This window comes from Aulonocara sp. 'chitande type north' Nkhata Bay, linkage group LG15 (assembly GCF_057382095.1).
Source record: "Aulonocara sp. 'chitande type north' Nkhata Bay isolate Kocher_YH1m ecotype deep benthic linkage group LG15, A_spYH_male_GT1.1, whole genome shotgun sequence".
Classification (NCBI taxonomy): domain Eukaryota; kingdom Metazoa; phylum Chordata; class Actinopteri; order Cichliformes; family Cichlidae; genus Aulonocara; species Aulonocara sp. 'chitande type north' Nkhata Bay.
This window is the reverse complement of record NC_141358.1, coordinates 38106-62621: the sequence shown is the minus strand read 5'-3', so window position 1 is coordinate 62621 and position 24516 is coordinate 38106. Positions and strand designations below refer to the sequence as shown.

Sequence of the window (24516 nt, the reverse complement as noted above, 5' to 3'; positions counted from 1 at the left end):
CGGTTGATAGCAGGTTTCTGCCATCACCAATAGTTTGCATTAGAAAGGTCGGCTAACTTGCAAACGTCTATTCACCGAGCTGTACTGAAACTGTGAAAAGTAGAAGAGAAATCGGAAACAGAAACTGTTCTAAATAATAAATGCTGTCCCTGTTAAAACATGTTCGCAGCAGTGGTTAGATCCAGTTTCTGGTCTAAAGACTAAGTGACGAGTGTTTGCAGCCAGTTTGGTGTCTCCATGTTAAGTATGGGCGGCTACAGTAACCTGCTTTTGGTGCAGAGCTCTCTTTGCAACCAGTTTCACCCAGTAACAGCCAGCAGCCTCTTGCAACTACTTGCCAGGTAGCCTTTTTCTCACTTTGTTGCTTCCTCTTGTTTTGGCACACCCCTGTTGTAAATTGCAAATACCTGATGACACTGACACACAGCCTGCATAAAAAACGTGCTCCGGGACCTTAATTACAAGAAACAAGAAGCTTGAAAAGCCTGTCCCATTTTATGCATCTATGTCCAGCTGTAATATGTTTGATATGAATATGCGACTGTCCATCGCCCTGTGAGTAACGTCTTCTGTAAATAAGCTATAGTAAAGATTATCCCCATCATCAACCTGTTTTTCTAATGTCTCCGCACTCTCAAGGACGAAGGAGGAAGTTAATAAGACTCATTTAGCACAATGCAGGAATTGAAGGCTCACCAGAATGCAAAGATAATGAGATAATAAGGTTGCTTTGCAGTAGATAAACATCCAGTAAATATCACTGGCTGTCACAGGTGTTTAATCAGCACTCATCAACATTCACAATGCAAAGGGGCCGTCCTTAGGAATTTAAAGAAGGGTAAAAGATGTGGCTGCTGGTAAACTAAAGCACTGCAGCTACAAATCTATCCACCTATAAACCTGCACTGATGACTCTAATGTATGATGCTAATGTAGGCAAGTTTCTTCTTTGTCCTGCTGGAAATCTGTGAGACGTGCTGTGACGCTGGACCGGCGCCGGTGTTTGTTCATCAAGCGGAAATAAGAAAGCTCTTTTTTAGTCTTGGCAACTGGACTCGACTGATGTCAGGAGCATAATGTGGTAGTCATTATCCAAAGGCTAAACACACACGCCTGCATCAGATCAATTACAGATGACTTTGATTTGTTTGCTTATTTCTCAAATGTGCGTCCTGTCGTGTTGTGATGTGACTGATTTATACACAAAAAGGTGCAGATTGCACTTGGCAGTGGTGGATTTATGTATTTGGATTGGAAACCAGAGCAGTTAGAGAATAGCTGTGACTGCAGGTTGGTAAGTTTAGCTTTTCTGCTGCTTTGCACGTTGACAACTTGAATTTAGATTCATCGCTCAACACGAGAAAAAATTATACCGGACCGACCGAACCACCCCCACCTGGCTGAGCAGCGCCGGAGCAACGTATCGAGCAGTCAGCTCTTATCCAGTCAATAGATTTTTAGCAACTGTGGCTACGCTTGTCAGCTTTAGCTGATTGCCTGACATATTTCCTCAGTGTCTCCTGGCTCATCTACAGTTGTCAGTTCTCCAGACGTGGCTGTTGAAGCCATGCCCCTGGCCGTTCAGTTAATTCCCAGTACAGCGTGTCTATTTTTTTCTTACCTGGACTGGAGCCAGTCCTGTCAGTCCTGATGTCTTCATTGCCCAGAGTGGCTCTGTCTATCTGGCTCAGGCCTCGGTGCATTACATTTCCCCCGTCTCCCTCTGTCCCTCTGCTTTCGAGTCTCTGACCTCTCTTTATTTCACTCTCGGTCTCCCTCTCCTCTTCTATTCAATCTTTTCCACTTTCTTAGCTCTATTTTGACAGTCAGCCTCTCTTGCACAACCCTACCTTTTCTTTTTGAACTCTTGCAGCACTCCCAGCTGTGGCCCGGCAGCGCCGCAGCAGTGCCACGTCGGGCCCTGTCAGACATATGGAGAACGCAGTGGACCAAAAGCTGGGTCACTTCAGCTGCAGAGCGCCAGCGACGCATAACAAATAAAGATGTTATGGAGCTAAGGTAAATTTGTCACAAGTGACATAAAACACTCGCTCTGGCACCTGGGATGAAATAGGTTGTTTTCTATAAAGATCACACTCAGTCATTTTCAGCCTCAGCTTCTCTGTATTCTCTCTCAGAATAGCAAAGCTGATGCAAATCAATAAAGTAATTTTCCCCCAGACTTGTCGTAATTAACAATCTGCCACGTGTGCTCAGGGGAACTGCGGCATTTGAATAGAAGCGACTTCCAGCTGCTGTGATTTAAGAAGTTTAAGACAGGAAGGCGAGAGGAGCTCTCTATGAGTAAGCATTTCACTAATGCGTTTATCATCTGTGTCCTTACAACTGATCTAAGCTGACATTGTGCTAACGTTTCTATTTAAGTGGAACTTTTCTCCTCAAGAGTCCTTTACTCTTACGAATTAATTTGCTCCAGGTAATCAAAAACGATGCCGGGTTATCGTTCTGCTGGCTAGTTTTTAAAAAGGAACAATAGAAGGAAAAAATCAATTTTTCTGATTTTAAGTTTCAAATTAGAACGAATGCTATAATTTTTTAAATACTGACATGACGGCAGAGGGATTGAATATGATTGTTAACGCACTTCTGGTAAAAAATATAAAACAGTATAGCAAACAGTTGTAACCACAAGAGACTAACGTATTTCTACCTGTATATATTCCCTCAAGGGGTGCAAAAGGAATCTCCGGGGTTGAAAATCTGCAGTTCCTCTAATGACCACTTGAGGCCGACTCCAAAACTGAGTAAATCCACACCAGCTTCTATGTCACAACGCCTGCTTCACACTGTGGATTCATTGTAGCCGACTGGAGTCACTGAAGTGGAACGTTTGTCCACGCTGGTGTTGAGTTAATCTGAAAAATCTGCCTGCTAAATAAATCAGTGTTTCATGTTTAATTAGTAACATTATAGTATTTTGTTAGCTTTTATTTGGCACAAATAAGTCTAAAAACAACCAGCGCATGTGTGTGAATGATTATATTTATAGTCAGTAAGCTAACGTCTAAGTCTTCTAGTTTCACTACTTTTTTCTGCTGGTTAGGATTATGCATTTAATCAGTTTGAACTGGTGGCACAGTGGTTAGCACTGTTGCCTCACAGCAAGACGGTCCTGAGTTTAATTCCACCATCAGGCCGGCTTCTTTCTGTGTGGAGTTTGCATGTTTTCTCTTCGGGTACTCCGGCTTCCTCCCAAAGACATGCAGTTAGTGGGGTTAGGTTAATTGGTAACTCCAAATTGCCCATAGGTGCGAATGGTTGCCTGGTTGACTGGTGACCTGTCCGGGGTGTACCCTGCCTCCCGGGACAGCTGGGACAGGCCCTCCTGTGACTCTGACAAGGACAGTAGGAAGAGGATGGATCATCAGTTTAATCCAAATAAGATAATGTAGATTAAAATATAGCTTTGTAAGTTTCACCTTGGGGATAACTAAAGTATGTATCTATCCTACACCGTGCACGTTAGATAATGATGTATATCTATGCTTGCTATAATCAGCTGGTATGACCTCCAGGCTAATGACGTATTGTGTGGATCTTTTGAAATAGCAGCAGCTTTGACAAAACGTCAGTACTTAATTCCCAGCAAAGAGAACAAGCTTCTTCTTTATGCATTTGCTATATTTCACAAAATAAATGAATAGAAATTAAATGAATTCTTTACTCAAGGTCTGCTGGTTAGTTTCCTTTCTTCTTCTCTTAAATGTAATGATGTAATAATGAATAATGAAGCATGCATTATGGCCACGAGTTCAATGACAAGTTAGCAGGTGGATGCATCCGTGAGGTTTTGTCCACTGCTGTCTAAGGCCACGTCCACGTGTTGAGCTCATTGTGCTTCAGCAGTTTAAATAAAGACACGTCTGCATGTATACAAATGGATTTCTGATTTAAGATGATATTTATCAGGATACAAAAGAGTTTTGTGTTGTGGTTAAACAGAAGATAAATGAAGTTTCTTGCATACAAACTGACACCATTTCAGTGTTTCTGGATGTCTTTAGACGTTTCAGCACACTGTTATCTAAATGCTGCATTAGAGGCTTCTCAACTGTGCCATCAATTGTATTGCGGAGAGAAACGCTCTTCACAATCACAGGCAGCCTGCAGCGTTTAAGTTTTGGAATTAATGAAGGGAAGTTTTATTGACGTGTAATCAGCGTAATTATCCCGAAGAAGGCAAAGTGAATTCTAATCACTGCCAGTGCAACTTTTTCCAGATGATCACCTTCACTTCCTTACAAAACAGCCTCTCGTCTCAGACTCATCGTTCAAGAAAGACAGCTCTCCATTGATGAGGAATAAGTGGCCAGCAAACAGCGGCGGCATTACCGGCGTGCCGCATACATACAGAACACTCGCTGTGTGTTAAGTACGCTCCTCGCCTGAAATACACTGATGAGGTGAATCCAGGAAAAAAGCTATTATCCCTCTGATTTGCTGGATTAAATCCACACCACTCAACACGCAGGAAGAGGTAATGAAGACAAGCGAGAGGAAGGATTGCGTCGCCTTTCGGCAACTCTGGGGGAAAAAGTGGGGCGGTTTGATTCAATAACAGGAATATGCTGTAAATATAATGTACATTCATGTGCAGGTAACCCCAATAACTGGATATGCACTCAGCTGAGCATTTATGGGAGATTTTGAGATGATGTGTGAAATAGAAGTTCCATAAAAGTGGCCGGTGTGGGCGATCCGTCACATTTATGTTAGTCTGCGTATTTCTATCCCGGTCACCACAACAGCTCCAGACGCACAAAGCCACTTCTGGGGGAAGTGATTGTGTTAAAACCCATTTGTTTATGGGGACGACAGTGCGCACGACGCAACGGCGTGGTCTCACTGAGAGTTCTCCGGCTATGAAATCTGAAGCGAGACTTTTCTGCTGAGCCGTGTGGCAGAAAGTAGTTCTTTCAAACTTGACTTCACTGAATTTACTTTCTTTTCCTCACCTGCTTCTGTCTTCTGGCTTCTTTTTTGTTTCGTTCTTGAGCGTCATGAGTCAGGGTGACTGCTGATTGGCAGCATGATGGGGCAGAATACGACCATTAGAAGAGATGAGATCTGACTGTCCCCACACTTGATGCCTCACTGTACACTTTTTTTCTTCTTTTTGCCAAGAAAGCAACAAACAACAAACAGACTCACTAAGACCAGGCAACCGGGCCAACATATAAACAAGATAAACAATGTCTCCGGGGTAAGCGAGAGGAGCAAAGGATGCAGGGGAGCTCTGTGCTCCGATCGATGCCATACATACTGCATGAGTTCCCTAAGAACTATGGGTGGAAGTTGTTCACTTCTATACAGGCAGTTCAGGCAAAGACAGCGCTGCACTATTATTGAGATGAGGTAAAACTATAAGAAGCAATGAGTGCGTGCATGAGCGAGAGAGAGAGAGCGGTCCTGTTCTCAGATAATAAAACGCTGGGATCGATCCGCAGGCTCAGCCAAGCAAAGGCCGGGGACACGTCTGCTTTAAGTGGGAAAATAAAGAAGGAAAACCAAAACATTTGGATTACGTCGTCATATCCCTCCATAGAGCTTTGATTCTCTCAAATAAACACCCGTAAACCCCGGCTATACCCGAGCTCTCAGCGGAAATTAAAAAACAAAATTGGCTTCATAAATATTAATCTGTGTAAGGCAGAGGTTGTGCCCTTCACGATTATTCATGCTCTCTGGTCACATTCGTCAAGAGTAAACAGTCCTCCTGTTTACCTAATGCTGAACATTTGGTAGGTGAGTGGGCATAATTGATGCCTTCATACTCTATTCTGGAGGATGTAATTAAACATGGTCTGCTATAGCAGACATTCATCTCTTTCTTCACTTCCTTTTGCCACACACACACACACACACACACACACACACACACACTCATCAGACTAACATGCAGAGCACACTTCTGCACGATTGCACTCTCATCCATTTCTTCAACAGCAGTGCCTCGATTCACTCGAAATTAAAGGCAGCGAGCAAGTTAATTTCACAGCTTTTTGGCATGTTATCAACTCTCCTGCAGCTCTAACTGTGGCCTCTGCCTTAGTGTCTTGGTTTTTTAGGCGTGGGCGGGGTAATGTATGATTAACTTCTCGCTTAAGTGTGACGGAATCATCAGCACGCAGAAAATAAGCCAATAAGACGTTTTTTATGCCTGTGCATCATTGCCTGTGAAGCACTGATGACAAATGTCTGGGGAAATCTTTTATTAAGGCGTGGCCTTCAACATTTTAAATAGTCCACACATACATAGAGAAAAATGTTTGCGTCAGTCGGTTTGGGATGTTTACAGCCCTGCACTCGTCTCCGTCCAAGATCTCAACCAAATCCTGGGCTCTTTTCCTTCTTTTTCTTTCCCATTTTGTTTTTTTGTTTTGCTCGGTAAACCACACTGCATATATTTCAGCTGAAGCCTGTGATGTTTTGGTGCAGGAATGCCTGAGACCGGCAGGATGTACTACCAACAGAAATTCCTTTGACCACTCTAGTTTCTGGATTACACTAAAATATGTCCAAATTGCTGGATACAGTTTCTGTTTCTGCTTTGTCTGTAGGGCGTCCAGCCCTGAAGGCAACTTAATATACACTTTCTGTCATTTACAGCATTACACAGACAGACATTAAACTTCAGGTAACGAGTTCCATCTTTGTTCTTGTCTCCATCCAGTAATGTGAGCTTAGCTTCAGGCTTCAGAGTGATTGTCTCAGGCCAACACCTTCTCACTCCATAAGCGTAATATTTTACGCTGGGTGACAAATCGTGAACATTTTACGCTTTCGGGTACCCAACACGTTCCTAAATGACGACATTGGAAAAACGAGAACACGTGACAACCGTTTGGACTCAATCTACACATGTTCGTTCATTTTCTTAAAATCGCTTTGGAGAACACTATTTTACGACATTTAACTGCTGGTTAGGGGTAGGGTTAAGTTTAGGGGGCTGGAACATCATTCCACTGCTTTCCACTGCCAGCAGTGACCACAGACTGCACCTCTGTGGAATTTAATGGCAGCACCATGCTGGAGCAGGTACGGGTGTAAGCATGACTGTGTGGCACAGACCTACACAACCATCATTGTTTTCTTCTCTTAATCATCAGCTATACCTGCCATTAGTAACTGCATTTATCCAGCGTAGCGTATCAGTACGTATCAGTAACATACCAGTATCAACGAGTGCTGAAAAAAAATCAGTATACTCTTACATTATGCATAACCCTATTCTGCATGCACAGCCATTTCTGCTGAAGCATCCTTGAACAAGCAAGACACCCTTGAAGTTCCAAGTACCTTCCCTTTACTGCCAAACTGCCGCTAGTGAAGTGTACACAAATTTACTGTGTCTCAGCGCATTAGAAGAATTAGGTCCTGGCAACATTGTGTGTAATGTGATGATTTTACGGCAATATATCTTAGAGTGCATGTCTCTGTGTGTGTGTGCATGGATCACTGAATCTAAGACATTTTTGCATTACATTTACCTGCATTTGTCTTTGTCCACCTGTCAGTTCAGTTGTCAGAGCAATGAAACAGGGGCTAAGCTAAGCTGGCTGGACCCCGGGGAGCTGCTGGCCTACCTGTAGACAGCCACGTCAGATTTTATTCCCTGCTCTGCAACACAATCATACAGTGAGAGAGGGCGAGGGAGCGCCATCAGTGGAATACTGATGCAGGAAGAGGCCAGGGCATCGACAAGCTCACAGAGGCTCGAGGAACATCGAGGCCAAGGGATGAATTCTTAAAGATGCATTTTGCAGGACTTGGAGGAATGTAGCTGGAGGAATCACACGAACTGCAAGGAACGCAGGAGGTCGGCGTGAGTTTGTAGGAGGCTGCTCCCAACGAGGTTAAAGGGGAGATAATTAAGAGTGATCTTTCAGCTGCTGGGTTTTTTTTTGCAAAAGTTGAACTTTCAAAAAGAAAAACCAGCTGGAACTTAGTGAAAAGTTTGGAGGCAACAGTTTGCAAGGTCAGTGAAAAGAGTCTGTGACACTGTAATGTACATGATGACAATATAAAAGCTGCAATGCAACAAATGCAACATTTCACAGATACAGATAATATCCTCCTTCTGTAGCTTAAACCTGTTGGCTAGCTGTTTCTTGCTCTCTGGTAACTTTGACAAGAGAAACATGATCACTAACATGTTAGAGAAAAGCATGTAGAGTCCCGCTCTTCCCTAATGAGTTGCGATAGATTGCTGCCCCTCCCAGAGCCTCGTACAGGAAGTTTCCTTCCATTAAAAAAAGGAGCTTTTCCTTCCCACTGTCGCCAAGTGCTTGCTCAGGGGGTTGTGTGATTGTTGGGCTTCCTTTCTGTCTTATAATATGAAATGATTTGAGCCGATTGTTGTTTTGTGGCGTTACATAAATAAAACTGAACTTTACCTGAAGAAGCATGTACACGTGCAAACAGCAATTCACACAGCATAGCGAATGTCTCTACAGGCCTCTTTGCTCTTTTTTATATTTTAGTTCACATGAATCTCAACAGACTGTCAGCTGATTACATCAAATTGTCTCATTCTCTCAGTGCTCACATAAAAGTCATTAATTTCCATCTAGATCCCAGGAAAGCTCTCCTCTGTACTTATTCCTGTTCTCTTTTTCGGACAGACAACAGACTGATTAAGAAATTTCGACTTTGACGTAAATATAAGCGTATTTAAAGTTTCAGCTCAAAATACCACCGAGATGCTTTCTTCCCTGCCATGCCTGAATAACCCTGGTTCTGAGCTCTTTTCCAAACAGTCTGTTTCAGTGTCTGTCGATGTAAATGGAACTGGAACCAGTGACAGACAGAAGCTGCCAATGGGAGCAGCGCAGCACAGTCGTCACAGATGAAGGCCTGAATCAGACAGTCTCGCCTAAGCTTTGGTTGACTTCTGTTTACCCGGAAACTAAATTCTTCTTTTTGAACAATCCCACTTTTCATTCTGTGAACAACAACAAACCCTTTGTGTTTCACCTTTTGGCTGCAATTAAAATTGTTTCTTTTACATTTCTAACCTGATTAAAATGACTTCCCCATTAAACCCATTTTTGATGACATGACTGATAAGTGACAGTAACAGGATGTACATGCATGAGTATAAGCCTAATCAACTTCACTGTTTTGTTCGGACAATCTGCATCTGTTTCCCGTGATGGAATAATAAGGACTGAGAATCACATGTCGACGGTAAGATTTTGTTTGGTTATCAAAAACAGTTTAAAGTTCTTAAGAAACAGGAAAAGGCTCAACAAGGAGCCGACACAGGACCTGAGAAACACATCTGGACCTTCATCCATCTGCTGTTTGCTGAAGCGTCATCATAATTTGAGCCACCATGCAACACCATTTGGAAAGCACCTGATTACAAAAACAACACCAGTGCAGTAAAGGCAACCCCTCACCCCCCCAGTGTAACACTGTCATCATGGACTGGCCTCCCCACTGCCAGGACCTCAACGTTAGTGAAGCAATGTTGAATCCTCTTGATAGAAGAGAAGCAGAAAAAAGCAGCTGACAAAGAAGAAAAGCTTGGAAATGATGTCAGCACGTGCAGAAAGTTGAGTAATCACTCAACAAGTGGGCCTGAGTGGAGACATTAAAACATCCATGCAGCATGAAAGCTGCTCATGGCTGACGGACCAACAGCAGCACATGGGAGAGTGGCCCACAGACCAGATGTACCACATGCTGTGAACAGCGCCTCCATCTGACAGCAGCACACAGGCCATCCTTGAACACGCTGCAGTACTGGAGCATAAATCCCAATATTCAGGCCTATTTCCCATTTTTGGTGTAAAATGTAAATAAATGAGGGGCGGCTGAAGACTTGAGGGAAGGAAGGGCACATAGCCTCTAGAGAGCCCTGTGACCATCTGAGCACTGCGGCTGGTTTACCTTTAGTCCCCTCCTTTTGAAACTTTTTGCATTATATCTCGAATGTATTGAAATGTTACACAGAGGCATCACTGCGGGGTGAAGAATATTAGGAAAAGACTTGTGGCTAGAAAGAAGGTTTAGTTCAGATGCAGGCGGACATCTGGGAGCCTGCGAAGAGAAACTGAATAAGAGGCGCTCCCTCCTCTCCGTACAGCTGATATTAATAAGCCCCATTTGCTCCTAAAGAGCTGTTCAGAAGCCAAAAAGCAGACGTGTGGTTACACTGGCAGCTCCAAAACTTTCACATGTATAACTGTGCAACTGAGAGGCAGATGGAAAAAGGTAAGTCGTGCTGGAAAATCCTCCCTGAATAAATAAACATTTAAAAAACACTGTTAATTTTTGCTCCAAGAATCTGTTTATGTCCGCTGTTTCAGGTTATTGGAGAAGTTCATGCAGAGACTACAGAGCAGCCAAAGCACTGCGAGCATTTTAGCTGATTTACAGTATTATTCCCATCTAATAGCTGGCTTAAAATGCTAATCATGCATGCTAATTCCTAGCTTAGTGTGCCTATGGATTAGAGGCCTGTGTAATGTACAGTTAATCCCATATACACTGCACTGAAAATCCGCCTTAAAGCGTTTCTCATCATCACAAATTTTCTCTCTAATTATGTCTCCTGAGAGGGGCTCAACTCCCACTTGGACTGAGTTGGTCCACGTTGGATCCTTAGATCCACATTAAAGTGAAAACAGAAAACATGCGCTGGATCAGGCTCTGCTTTTCCATCCAGATCGATAGATTGGACTTGACTGACGCTGTCTTGCATGCTTCGCAGCTCTTAATAGAACTGAATCTTATCAGAGAGCAAAAACATTTCTGTCTTCCCATTATAGCTTTAATCATCAGTTCTACCTCTGCACAGTCACATCCAGTCAACACTCAGTTTCTTTAAACTTCAGTTAAGACATCCAAGAGCAGTTTGGAAAACTGTACCGCTGAAATCAAACGCAATGTGACTTCTCTTCTTTCGGCAAGTGTGTGTTCGTCTGTGCGTTGCTGAAATATTAATAACCTATTAATTATCAGAAAAGTGGGAGACATAGCAGGGAGTGAGACAGAGAGATCGAGGCCACACGGATCTGAAAGAATACAAAGAGAAGGGAAAATGAGGCTGAATTTGGCTTTATACTGTCCATCCCTGGAGATTCTCCTCGCTGCTGATTGTTCTGCCCCTTTCAAAGCATCCACTGTGCTTTCATTACCGACTTCTGCTTATATTTTGATCAAATCTAGAAACAAGCTCCATTAGCACTCTTTTAGGGCTCTTTTCATTATCACACTGCACACTCTTAATACAGCAGCATTAAACTCTTTAACTTATTCACGTCTGATGTCTTTCATTCTGAAGCGACATGAATCCAAATGTCAGAGATTATTATAATACGTTACTATAAAATTATATAAATAAATCCAAATACTATTTCAATATAATGTCATTAAGTGTAATTATATATGATATTGTAGCTGCTGTACAGCTGGGACAGGCTGAAGGAGAAAATGTCCCACATAGCTTTTTCATGTCAGTATGAATGTTGTTGAGTCATAAAATATTGGAAATACACGTCGTCTGCTAGCACAGCTACGACTGACTCTCGGTCCTCTTTTCTCCGCTGCATGCCTCCACCTCCTCCACCTGCTCTCACTACAGGTCACAGTGTCATCTGCAAACGTCACAGCCTCCAGACCCTCACCTGCGTCTCAGCGGGGAAACCAGGGTTAGTGCAGCGAACTCAAACTAGATTAGAAAAAAGACCCAAACAAAAACCAAGTGAAGCAATTTTGATCGTCATGCTTGATGAGACTCTACGAGCCTGTGAGTCAGCTGCTTTCTACAAGGTCTGCGTTCGTATTGTAACACCTACACTGATTTTCCTGAATATTGCCTCCTGCAAAATTACCAAACAACAAAAGCTAAACTGAAATGAGCAAACCCTGGAAACTAACATGAATTAAAAAAAACAATAAACTATACCAACTTGTAAACAGGAAGGACCTCTCGCCCCTCACCTTGCACCCGTCTGCCATTTCTACGGCACACCTCGCCACATGTCCTGCACCGCCCTCACATGCTTCTCCGCCAGTTTCTCTCTTGGCACCCGATCTCGAGCTTTCTCTGGATCCACAAAGACGCCGTGCGACCGCTTCTTCTCTGCACTTCACCATCGGCGCTCTCAAAGCAAACAACCCATTTGTAGCGCTCGAAGCCATACAGCTGCTCGCTGATCATCACCTCTCTCGTTAACCTGGCTTCAGCAACTCTTTCCCACAGCTTCATGCTGTGGCTCATCAACTTTGTCCCTCTGTAGTCGCTGCAGCTCTGCACATCACTCTTGTTCTTGAATGATATTAGAATTTCAATTGCCCAAACAGCTGAGCAGACTCTGTGAACAGGCTGTTAGTACCACTAACCATACAGCCAGGCCAGTTATTCAGCACATAAGTGTGTCATCAGACCACAACCATGACTGAGAGACAAACAGTGTGTACAGACCCGTATGTCAGTCAAAGGGGCTTCAGCCCTAATAACACATAGCCTACAGCTAACAGTAATTTTTATTAGATACAAAAGCAGTTTTCTACCATGTAAGCGTGTGAGCGTGTTTACTTGAAGGACACTTTAACACGAGGCTCCACCTATAAGGCCGTCAGTGCAGTTTTGAGCCCTGGAGGTCGTCTGCTTGGTCCTCTGGTTCAGAGTGTAGACGTGTTTGGACCACCTCAATTTTTTACATTAAAAACAAAGCTCGAGTTCATAAAATATAATTCATCACCTCAGTTTGAACAGGCCGACAGTATGTGGAGCACACAGCTCTTAAAATACTTCCTACCAGTGGACCAGATCTCACAGGACGTGTGGTTCTCCTGCTGGGCTACAACGTGCAGGTGCTAATGAACACAGCCCAGCGAGGGCTAGCACAGTCTCCTGCATGTGCACTATACACTAGTGGTTAAAGTCCTAGAGGTAGTAAAAATATAGCTTTTCTTCCTGACAAATAAATCCTAAGGTGCAATTATATATGTTCTTTTAAAGTTTGCGAAGAAGAAATATGTGAATTTGGAACATAAGGGTCCCAAAAACGTCATTTTGGTGATTCATGGATCACAAAAACTTTTTATGCAAAGTTCAGTTGAATTCAGAGAATGATATGCATGAAAAAAAGATGACTCAAAGAGTTTACAGTGACAACTATAGATGGTAAAAGTTGCAGGTTTATCTTCTTAAATTTATCGTGGCGTGCAGAGTTCTTATGCAAATCTGTGGTCGCGCGGTTTCGAAAGACATTATGGATATGGCCTTGAAATTACCGAGGAACTATTTTGCCAAGAGGGTGCTTCTATTTCACATTCGTGGCACAAAAAATACCTGAAACTGTCAACCTGAGCCAGCAAGATTAATTCTTGCTTCTTTTATTGGGTTCATTAGCCAGTGAAGGCTGAAGCCAAATATGGAAATACTGTACATCTTAGGTTGATACAGTGCATATATAAAGAAGTTGATCATCTCCTGTCCACCTCTGCCCTTTTGCTCCATCTAATTTAAATGATCTCAGCATATTTCTGCAGACGTAGAGTGTATCAGCTGCACAATGTTCATTGATTTATATTCCTGCAGATACTTGAAAACCAGCGGGTGTCCCGTTGCTTGTGTCTTGTATGTCGGTGTTTGAGGGCCAGAATTGAATGTATTGATGCACTGACTTCATCACTAATACATACGCATTTTCTGACATTCCACAGTGGATTTGTCCCAAACTGGCATTCCTGCACAGAGACCGTCGCAGCACAAGTTAGGGTGTTTCTGTACTTTCTGCACACGAGTGTCTTATCTCATCTTGTCTGAGTGATAAACACAGCATTTAGACATCACGTTACATCATTTACATTATAGACCAATAGTCCTTTTTGTATATTTAATGTCCACTATAGTCTTAAAATAGTCTGTATATGAAACAGGATCCTTATCAAAGATTGCTCTTAATCTCCAGATTTGCTTTTTGCCTCTGATGGTGGAAGAAAATATTCCGTCTCCTGCTCAGGTTATCGCTGCTTGCAGAGCTAATCAGGCTGGTAATGATGGCTCTGTGTGTGTTGGTGCGCACACGCCTGTTCGAGTGGCCCTTATCTCGTGTCCTCTTGCAGCCTCGTCCATACAGCGCATTAACCGCTCTGCCTTTCTCTAACTTCTACATAATACACGCACATTCAATATGTGCTTGGAATATCAAAAACGCATTGTGAGACACATCTTATCTTTTAAAAGAGCCTGTTTTGTTTGCTCTCTGATAAGTGTAACACAGCGTCCGGCGATTTCCCCCGATGTTTGCTAGGTTCTTTGAGCCTAGCAGCGATCATAAGCTGGTCCCTGCTGACCGCACTGCCTCACTTTACGGAGATTACAAAGCACTGTGCACCACGAAGGTCGCAGAACTGCGTGAGCCGAGCAGGAGTCCACATCAAAATGCAAAATGATGCAAAATATTATAATAGAGATTATAAATAATAAATATTTTCCTTTCTTTATTGATCCCAATATCCACCCCCAGGTGCTGAATGCTAATCCAATACCAGGGTTCTTTCCTTTTGAAATAGAAATTCTGACAAGCCTCTGAGTCGCACTGCTAACGGCTGCGTGAGCTCACGTCCGGCTACAGCTGCACATTTTTCCCATTTCCAACTATTTCTAACTTAAAATGGATTGTTTTTGATTTTAGAAACAGTTTGCCATTTATATCCTTTTACAACTGAGTCTCACTTCATATTCCTCTTATTGTATACAAGGCTGCACTCATTATATGTTCCTCAAAGAATATGTGCGACTGGAGCTAAACTTTAATAATGATTATTTCAGGCTTGTTAAAAGAAGAGTCCACATCACATACAGTAACAATAACACTCATGTCAGGCGTTATATTCGCTGGTATTCTATGGGCTCAAATTGTGGTCATAAATATTTTGTACTTGTAAATCAGGATTTGTATGTATAAAAAGAATTTGTGTGCGGACTTCAAAAAAGCGCCCCTCCGACAGCCAAACCCATCTGTTCTCTGATTGGATAGTTAAATTTGTGATTGACATGAAATTGGCCAATCAGATCAAAGGAAGAAAAATAGGGTCAACATTCATACTTGTAACTTGAAACTTGAGTGCAGAGTTTCTCACAGATTTTTTGACTGAGTCCACACACAAATCTTTGTTACACACACACACAAATTACACATACAAATCCTGATTTACAAGTACAAAATATTTATGACCACAATTTGAGCCCATAGTATTCTGCTTATCTTGTGGGGTTTTGTTCAGTCCTGACATATGGAAGCACATGAAGCATCACACAGTTGCTGCTAATTTGTCAGCTGCACATCCATGATTAGACTGTTGCTGTTCCAGCACAGATTGTGACCTGGTGTCTGTGCAGGCCTCACTGTCCTGTTCAAAGTTATTTGAGCTTTATGACATGGATCATTCTCCTGTTGGAAGCATCCATCAGAAGATGGGCACACTGTGGTCACAAAGGGATGGACGCGGTCGCCAGCAGATCACGACTACGATGATTACGAATGCCACGAACCGTGTACGTTACTACTAGGGGTGCAACGATACACAAAATTCACGGTTCGGTTCGATACTTTGGTGTCACGGTTCGATATTTTTTCAATACAAAAAAAATGTTCATGCCTTTTTAATTTGTCATTTATTAAAATTATAAATATATATTTTAACTCAAAAGTACAGTTTTTAAATTTAACCCTAACCCTTGTGCGTGTTTTTTATTTTGACAGCGAATGCGCACCTGCGGACCACTTATGTGCAGCCCTGGTTATTTAGCTCGTCATATTGCAGCCACAGAAATTCTTTTGTCCATGAAACCATAAAGCTGCACTTTCTTTTTGCCTTATAGTCTGATTTGTCATAACTTCTCCGTTTTGTGGTAAGCTTTTCTTTGGCTGTCACTTCTTCACCCTGACCTGTCTTATTTGGCTCAGCAGAACTAAAATATATATCTGTCTGTGAAGGTTCTCAGTCATCCAGGTCATCGTAGTCAAATATAAATCCTGCTGCTTTTACACACTCACTCACATAAGCTCAGCGATTCTCTGCGCGATCAACCTCTCACATGTTTAAGCTGCGGGAGATTTCACTTGTCATGTTTGCTCAGTAAGCTAACGATTAATAAGACGATGTCAGAGGAATTGGTGCACAAATTATCATCACTCACAGATCAGTGCTGTCGCTCTCTATACACAGTTCGCACGATTGCAAAGTGAAAGCAAAAAAACAAGCGCAAATTCAAACGCGATTTCAATATGTCACATATTGACAGTGGCTCACCGATGCCAATGACATAATTACCCAGCTACATTTCTGAAAGAATGCAAAAGCATTGACATATATTTTTCCTACAATAGCCCGACGGGCAGGGCAGAGATAGATTTTGGTAGCCCGACTGAAAAAATCGCTAGCTCCAGGACGTCGGGCTAGCGATATTGCGAGCCCTGTATCTGATTGAGGAATCACTCATCTTTGGAAAAGAGAGTTTATTACAGAGAAATGGCTCTTTCCAAAATAAAAGCTATACTATCCGCTTCTTCTGGGCTATATTCTCAGCAGCATATTAAACATATAAGGAGAATCATGTGCTAACAGCTGTCTAAATGACTCGGCTAAAGTTAGTAGCATGCTTGTTGTTTTTGTCTTTGCACTAGGATGATGTCGGCGTAAATGTGCAGTCATATTCGTTGTGTTCCCACTAGTGCTTTCAGGTTAATCTCGTTGAAATGACCTTAACGCCACAACACGGCAAATCTCCGTTAACGAGCTACCGCCGATCGCTCCGTGCATGGGGCTAGACGGCCAACACGTTAACGAGCTAACTGCGCTAACACACTAGTTCACACCAATGTAATTGAGCATTGCGTGGCACATCCAACATACTGTTTTACTTTAGTCCATGACTCGCTTACCTTCAGGGTCATACGTCACATGAAAACCAAAATAGTTCCAAACGCCAGATCTGAATGAGAGTGGGGGAGGTTCATGTTGTAAGGAGAGCTTAACTTCTGTCTCGCTAGCTTGCCCTGCGCTCTTCCTTCTGACTATGCTGTCTGTGTGGAGCGCTCAGTGGATCTGCGCTCGACAGTGCAGCCTAGGCGGAGTAGTCGAACGCAGATTCACTGAGCGCTCAACACAGACAGCATCGTCAGAAGGAAAGTTGATAAAATAAATTACAAATGTTGTATTGTTCGATACATATGCGTACCGAACCGAAAGCACTGTATCGAACGGTTCAATATCGATACGAATATCGTTGCACCCCTAGTATCTGTATCGGTCCCATACTGACCTAAATTACTGGATCGGATATCGGAGAGAAATAAAAAATGTAATCCGATCCGTTAAATATCACAAAAGCACCTCACAAAACTTGCGACACGGCGTAACTCGGCTCATAACCTCAGCACGTCGGAGCCGTGTGCGTCACGCGATAGAGCGGCTGTGGCGTGCGAGACCTGTTGGCGGTCTGGTTGAGCGTTTGGAGCCTCGCTACCAAACCAGCATTTCATCTCTGAGGAAGTGTTTATGTTTTATGCAAAGTCATGTTTGGTTGGAGAAAACTTTGAATTGGAAAGCATTAGGCAAATAGTATGTTCGACCAGGCCAGTGCTGTCACAAGTCATTAATAACAGATGACATGTAGCCATGAGTTGCATCAAATGTGAGTGAGATGTGCTTTTGCCTGGAGCGCATCATACCTCTAACACACGTTTTAAAAAGCAGAGTCGACTGATACAAAGATACCAGGATGAAAACACAAGTACACCTGTGGAGCTGGTGACGAGGTCACGTTGATAAACTGGTGCTTGAATGTGCTGCTGATGTTTCAGCTCATCCAAACCAACAAGCTGAAGCACTACCCCAGCATTCACGGAGACTTCAGCAGCGAGTTCCGTCAGCCCTGCGTGGTTTTCACCGGTCACCCCTCTCTGCGCTTCGGGGACGTCGTTCACTTCATGGAGCTCTGGGGCAAATCCAGCCTTAACACCATCATCTTTACTGGTAATTACAGCTATCGCTACATCTCTCACACGTGACTAAAACAAGGAAAGCCTGAGCTGGTAATGTCCTGAGTGCCTGATCTTTCTCACTCAGAGCCGGACTTCTCCTACCTGGATGCCGTTAGCCATGAAGTGCGTTTACTGTCCCATTGACACACGGCTCAACTTCCACCAAGTATCAAAGCTGCTCAAGGAAGTCCAGGTATGCTGTTAGCACCTGATCTGATTATGAGAGAAATACACAGAAATAGAGCCGAGACTAAGGAACGATGATTCTACGATGAGGAGGGAAAGGCTGCATCATGATGCTAGAACTGTGCTGTGCCATAGTGACTGAGTCTGTGAGAGCGCTGTGGGTGAAACGGGAGAATGGAAAGCAGATTTCCAAGTTAACAGACAATATACAAATAAAATGGCAGAACAATGTGAGCGTTCAGGGCAGAGCTCAGGGAAGCAGCGGGTCTTGCTTAAGATTTGAGGGATTTGATCGAAGCATCCCTGTAGTTCCAGGATGGCCCATTCGCAGCACTAGTTCTCGTTTAGCTGTAGCCTTAATTTAAATGTTAACAAAGCCAGCTTCAGCCGCTCACATTTGTACTCTGTGTGTAAAAGCCGTGTCTTCTTCCTGCAGCCTCTCCACGTGGTGTGTCCCGAGCAGTACACCCAGCCTCCTCTGACCCAGTCCCACCGCTCCGACCTGATGTTGGAGCTGCAGCCTCCTCCTATGCCCTACAGACGCTGCTCTGTTCTCAACCTGCCCTTCAGACGCCGCTACGAACGCATCTACATCCTGCCTGAGGTGAGGCCCCGAAGAGAAGGAAGTCAAAACTCCTCAGAGATGGATCTGAGTTTCTGGCCACAGAGTATCTGTTGTATCTGGTGAATTCTCTGATCACTATGACAACATGGCGTTTGATCAGCTGTTTTTATTGAGAAATCCTCTCGCTGTCAGAAAGCAGGCGGACGGTTTTAATTGCTGAGAGTCGTATTCTTCTCTTCCTAGCTGGCCAACTCCCTGGTGCCCTCTGAGATCAAACCCGGCGTCTCTGTGGCGACCGTGTCTGCGTTGCTGCACTCAAAGGACAACAAGCACACGTTACAGGTGAGCCCAGAATGCTTGCACTTCCATTAGAGAATCAGCTGATCAGAGCTCAGCTGCATTTGTCTTTCATTTGTTCCCAGTCGGTGCCCAAACCCCCTCCCATGCCCCCCAGCAAGAAGAGGAAGCGTGTGATTGAGGAGCCCCCCGTAGCGTTGGCCCCTAAACCCATGCTGAGTGGAGCTGTGGCCCTGGAGGCTTTTCTGGCCACTTTGCAGAAGGTGGGAAATGTGAGCGAGAGGGCTATCAGTGTGCTGTGATAGTAGCACTAACTTAATGCTAACTTGTTATGTGCTCATTTGCAGCACGGGATCACAGAAGTTAAAGTGGAGGAAACTGCAGACGGGCACATCCTGCACCTGCAGGCGGAGGACACGCTCATTCAGCTGGAGGAGGACGGGACGCATATCGTCTGTGACAGTGAGCCACTGAGGACCACGCTCAGGGACCTGGTGCTGCGCTTCCTGCAGAAACTCTGAGCTGAATCCTGGCTGTTAGTTTCTAACAGTGTTTCTGCGTCACTGGATTATGGAGAGAAGCGGAGGGGAAGGTGTGGATGCTCAACGGCCATATTTACAGTCGTTTCACTGTACAGCATTGTTTGGTTTTATTTTATAAAACTCGCACATGTATTATTTTGTATTTAAAAGTTTTCCAGAATCGTACAGTGACTGTCGTTCATCACTTAGTCTTAGGAAAGCTTTAATAGTGGAAGCTGAGACGTTGCTCACGAGCCCGGGCTTTGTGTAGCCGGTGTGTTCCTGCGTTGTGTCTGACAATGAAGGGTAAAAGAAACCAAGACCTCGCTCCAGCTCCTACAACCAAATGCAAACAGTAGGGAAGAGGGTCAGCTCCACCCACCACAACTCCCAAGCTAGCAAGAATGACCTGTTCATGCTAGCACTGACTGTGCCTATAACACATGTGACACACACGTACTGCACATTTACATTTACAGCATCTAGCAAAGACAGACACAATGACTGAACTAAAGACACACAATCAGAAATATCAGGGTGGCTAAATATACATTATGTGTTGCAGTGTTGGGGACGACACCGACCTCCCCCACAGGGGAATTGTAGAAAAGGGGAGAGGCCAAAGGGGAGCACTGTTTATAGGGTTGCACCAAAGAAGAAGAACAGTGAGGAGGGGCTCCAACTGAGAATGAACAAAACTACAGGCTTGAAGGTCCTAACAGTCGGGTATAACAGGAAGGGTTTGGGGTCTAGAACACATTTTGTGTAATTATAACAATATGTCATTTATGACCCGGTTACATTTGCACAGGATAGAATGAGGAAAGCACTTTACTCACATTTCACAGAAGTGTTCCTTCCTGAAGCTGAGTAACAGCAGGTGTGTTTTCCCAGCACACGCCGACATGACACAAGAGGAAATGCACAGTAAACATGTTCAACAGGAATGATGGCTGCATATTTAAGCTGGGCTCCCTGAACACACCAGGGCCTCTGTCAGTGTTCACAGTGGTTTGCTGTTTCCACACACTCACACTCACACTCTTCTGGAAATGCTCCGTTTCTCTGGTGAGGAAACAAACAACCATTTCCTCCCGTTCTTAAACACAGTTGCACATTTTCCAGCGGGAGGAGTCGCCCCCTGCTGACCACTATGAAGAATACCAGTTTAAGGCACTTTGAATGCAGCTTCGTGTCTCAGAACCAGGTTCTGTGATATTCTTCCAACTACATAGACTCCAGATGTTTTACACCGAGTGTGTTTGGCATTTGAATTTGGCCTGGACTCAGACACAGTTTTTCAGCTTGATGTGCACTTACCGAGACACCGTGTGAAAGTTTTGCCTTTTAACATTTGCGTGTAACTTTTCCCAATCTCACAGTGATGAAGAGTCCTGTCAGAAATCCCTGAAGCCAGATTCAGATACTGAAAACGTTCATGTGTAGCACCTTTTTGTTTAGTTCACTTTTCCTTCACATGTGGAGCCAAAATGTCATATTTGATTTACGTCAGCATGTTGTGCAACGAATTCTTTAAAAAATGAGTCCAAGTTAGACAAAAGAAGTTTCTGACCTATAAATGCATTTATAGCAGATGAACGGTATCTGAGTCATGTTCACAAGAATTAGAAAAAACAAACTGTATTAAGCTGACACAGGAGCCGGGAAACACCTGCACAGAAAAACACACAGTGGGACACCAGCAGTCACGGACTGGCCTCCCCAGAGCCCCGACCTCAACATCATTGAAGCAATGTGGGATGATCCTGACAGAGAAAGCCAAGATCCAAAAAGATCTTTGAATGTTCTTCAAGAAGCCTGCAGAACTATTTTTGGAGGATACTTAGAGAAATGAGAAGAAAGCTGAAAAGTAAAGACGGTCACAACAAATATTCCAGCAGGTTCAAACTTGTACAAAGTCAGTTTGTCTTATAAACTGTTTTCTAGTGCATTTAAAAATGTTTAAAAAAATAATCAAAAAACTAAAAACACCCATTTCTCAAATTCTTAGTAAAACCCAAGGAAGTGATGTGGCTCATGACGTCTGCACATTACTGCAAGTCTGGCCCAGCTCACAGTAAAAACTACTGTGAGTAACCCCGCTGACAAAAGACCGACATGCATGAGGCACGACACCGACAACTCATTTGTGTCACAAAATATTTAATCAGTGCAGAATTGATTACACGCGTCAGAAGTACATCTAATAATAAGCTGTACAATAGCTTACAGCGTACTACGTGTTGCTTTGATAATACAACTGTCTGCAGCAGGAGGATCACCTACGACTGATAAATGTGAGGTGTCTGGAAAAAACAACTAAAACAACACTTCACCTTCAGAGTGAAATACAGACAGATGCAACATTAACTGCTTCGGCTGGTACACGTGTGCAGTAATCTCATCTTCAGGGTGGTTTTAAAAAAAGAAAAAAGGACATAAGGTATCAGGTACGTTACGTTTCAGCGGATCCTGACATTGACGGTTTCCACGTGGTTCCAGGCAGGAAGAACAAACAGGGGACTGTCCAGTGATCGATTCTGCAGCTACGGCCACTAAAAAACTGCTAGATTATCAGTGGCTTCATTAAAGAGAAGATATTCATACCAGCACGAAGCCACGTTGTCCCCTCTTTGTTCTGTTTCCTGAAACTACAGGCAGTGCATTTAAGAGCGTGATGACATCATTAGCCGATGAGGCCCAGGCAGCATGAATAATGACCTTAACTTAGGCGTGGTACAGTTAGGCAAGTCTAAAGCTCATCTGGTCTTACACTGAGCGTGGAGGACAGCGGCGAGGGGAAGATCGCAGAGGACTGATGTAACCAGGTGAGAGCGCAGCGAGCGCTCAGGTGGCAGCTTGAACACGGTGATCACAGCCGGCTCTGTCGCGGTCAGCTGGCAGTTTGAGGTGGGAGTGAGGGGGTGATGTCACCGTTCTTCTTGGAGGTGCAGAAGTATTAAAGCTTTTTATTACAACAGGATGGAAAGACTCATTGTAACGATGTTATCGTTCAGCTCTATGGAGCTTTCATTTGGCCCGCAGCTTTTGCTTTGGGGTTCGCTCTCATCATGGGAGCCATGGTGCCCTCAGCTGTGCTGGAAAAAAGGTGGTGGCGGCGGCAGTGGGGAGGGGTTCAACCTGATAAATGCGCCTTTGGATGAGTCAGCCGCGTCACGCTTATACCCGTCCATTACTTGGACTCTTTCTCTGCGTCCAGCACTGCAGAGCGGATGCCCAGCTTCTTCAGCTCCTCCACCAGGTCTCCGTTCTGGTGCATCTGCAGAAAGATGTCGCAGCCTCCCACAAACTCGCCATTGAAGTACACCTGAGGGATCGTGGGCCAGTTGGAGAAGTCTTTGACTCCTGTTGAAGGCAGACAGCGTTAATACTACCAGTCCTGTTTCTCTGAACACCTCGTGGGTTTTAAAATTAGGCGTAGCAGTTTGGTTACATGCCTCATTAGCATTTTTAAGGAAAATCTGAGGGGTGGGGTTTTTTTTTCTACCCACTGAAACTGTAGCAAAAGCACAAACCTCCACACTCACAGCAAAGGGTCTCCAACCCAATTCAGATTTATTCATTTAGTGCAACAACAGTGGCCTCCAGGCACTTTATACTGTAAAGTAAATAATGGAGAGAAAAATCCCAACAATCAGGCGACCCTTATGAGCAAACCATAGATGGAAGAGGGAAAGATGAACTGCCTTTTAGCAGGAAGGCAGAACCAGGTTCAGTGAGGGGCCATCTGTGAGTGGTTGGGGGTGAGGGGAGGAAGCCAGGAGAAAACACACTGGAAGAGCCTCTTCTCTTAACCCCCCCCCCCCCCTTTAAGCCCTTTAACATCAGTATTATGTTTGTTAGTGTCCAGATGCGGCTGTAAAATACAACATTCAGACTATATAACAATATGTAAATTGATCCAATCGGCCATTATCAGGTATTTCACTCTAAACGTGGTTAAAGACACTTAGACAGGACAACGGGAGCACATATTGCTGATGTCATCTGTGAGGACGCTTCCCTGCTCTCCGACATGTCTCGTGTCATTATCGGAACAATGGGGATCGAGTCCTGACAGAGGCCGGGACTTTGATACCGATGCTAACGTTACCCCACCCTTTGGTGCTGCTGCACAACACTGATAAAAACTGCCCATGGAGTGCCGTTGACAGCTATCCTAACCGAATGCTGCTTTGAATGAGGTAACGATCAGGACCCGACACTTCAAGGATGTTTAAATGAGCTGCACCCAGCATGTGACGCTTTTTCTGCCGGTTACAAAGTAACCAAAACGGTACACGTTCACCTGAGAGGTGACAACCTGTTGCTGTCAGGCAGACTCCGGGTTACTGACCTTGTCTGAGGTCCTGGTCCTCCAACACGTTGTACGCTGCGTAGTTGTCCACGCCGTGCATCCGGAGGATCTGAACCACAGCGTTACTGAAGCCGCACATGGGCTGCGCCGGCGTGCCTTTCATAAACACCACCACTTTGTCCTTCTTCACCATCTCACCGAGGTCTTTCTGGAGATCCGCCGCCGAGCACAGGAGCCGGACTGAGGCCCACTGCGAGCGGCCGTCGGTTTGTCTGGGCAGGTAGACAGCCGGACCCGAGCGGAGACACCGAGCAGCGGATCGGAATAAACTGTTCATGGTTTGTGTTCAATTATCTCGTTACAAGAGGAGAAGAAACGTCCTACAGACGGGCCAGAGTCGGAGTAAAAACAGCCAGTCAAACTACTGTCGCCTCACTGTTACGATGAGGGGCGTTTACGTGAACGGTGATTGGACAGCTTCGCCCAGTCTTCGCCGAGTCTGATTTGCTAATGGTGGCGTCACACGTCATTCAACGCTGGCGAATGTAAGACGTTTAAAGTTATTGTGTTAGAAAATATAATAGTAACAATGTTACA

At 44.2% G+C, this 24516-nt stretch overlaps 2 protein-coding genes and 1 long non-coding RNA gene across 3 annotated transcripts; 2 read left to right on the top strand and 1 right to left on the bottom strand.

The window, feature by feature from the left end:
- The first annotated feature begins 1888 nt into the window (after nt 1–1888).
- On the top strand, nt 1889–2851 carry LOC147312172 (uncharacterized). The gene is made up of 3 exons (XR_015125036.1): nt 1889–2019; nt 2218–2304; nt 2691–2851. It is a non-coding gene; the product is annotated as an uncharacterized LOC147312172 (long non-coding RNA).
- Nucleotides 2852–18146: 15295 nt separating this feature from the next.
- LOC147312171 (integrator complex subunit 9-like) lies at nt 18147–19787 on the top strand. Its single transcript, XM_086263807.1, has 5 exons — nt 18147–18225; nt 18655–18822; nt 19027–19125; nt 19206–19343; nt 19428–19787. Exons 1-5 carry the CDS (start codon nt 18151–18153, stop codon nt 19599–19601), a joined length of 654 nt encoding a protein of 217 aa, XP_086119933.1. The 5' UTR covers nt 18147–18150; the 3' UTR covers nt 19602–19787.
- Nucleotides 19788–21747: 1960 nt separating this feature from the next.
- Nucleotides 21748–24387, bottom strand: LOC147312170 (glutaredoxin-related protein 5, mitochondrial-like). The gene is made up of 2 exons (XM_086264480.1): nt 23959–24387; nt 21748–22967 (listed from the first exon to the last, which is right to left on the bottom strand). Exons 1-2 carry the CDS (start codon nt 24254–24256, stop codon nt 22795–22797), a joined length of 471 nt encoding a protein of 156 aa, XP_086120606.1. The 5' UTR covers nt 24257–24387; the 3' UTR covers nt 21748–22794.
- Between the last annotated feature and the right edge of the window lie 129 nt (nt 24388–24516).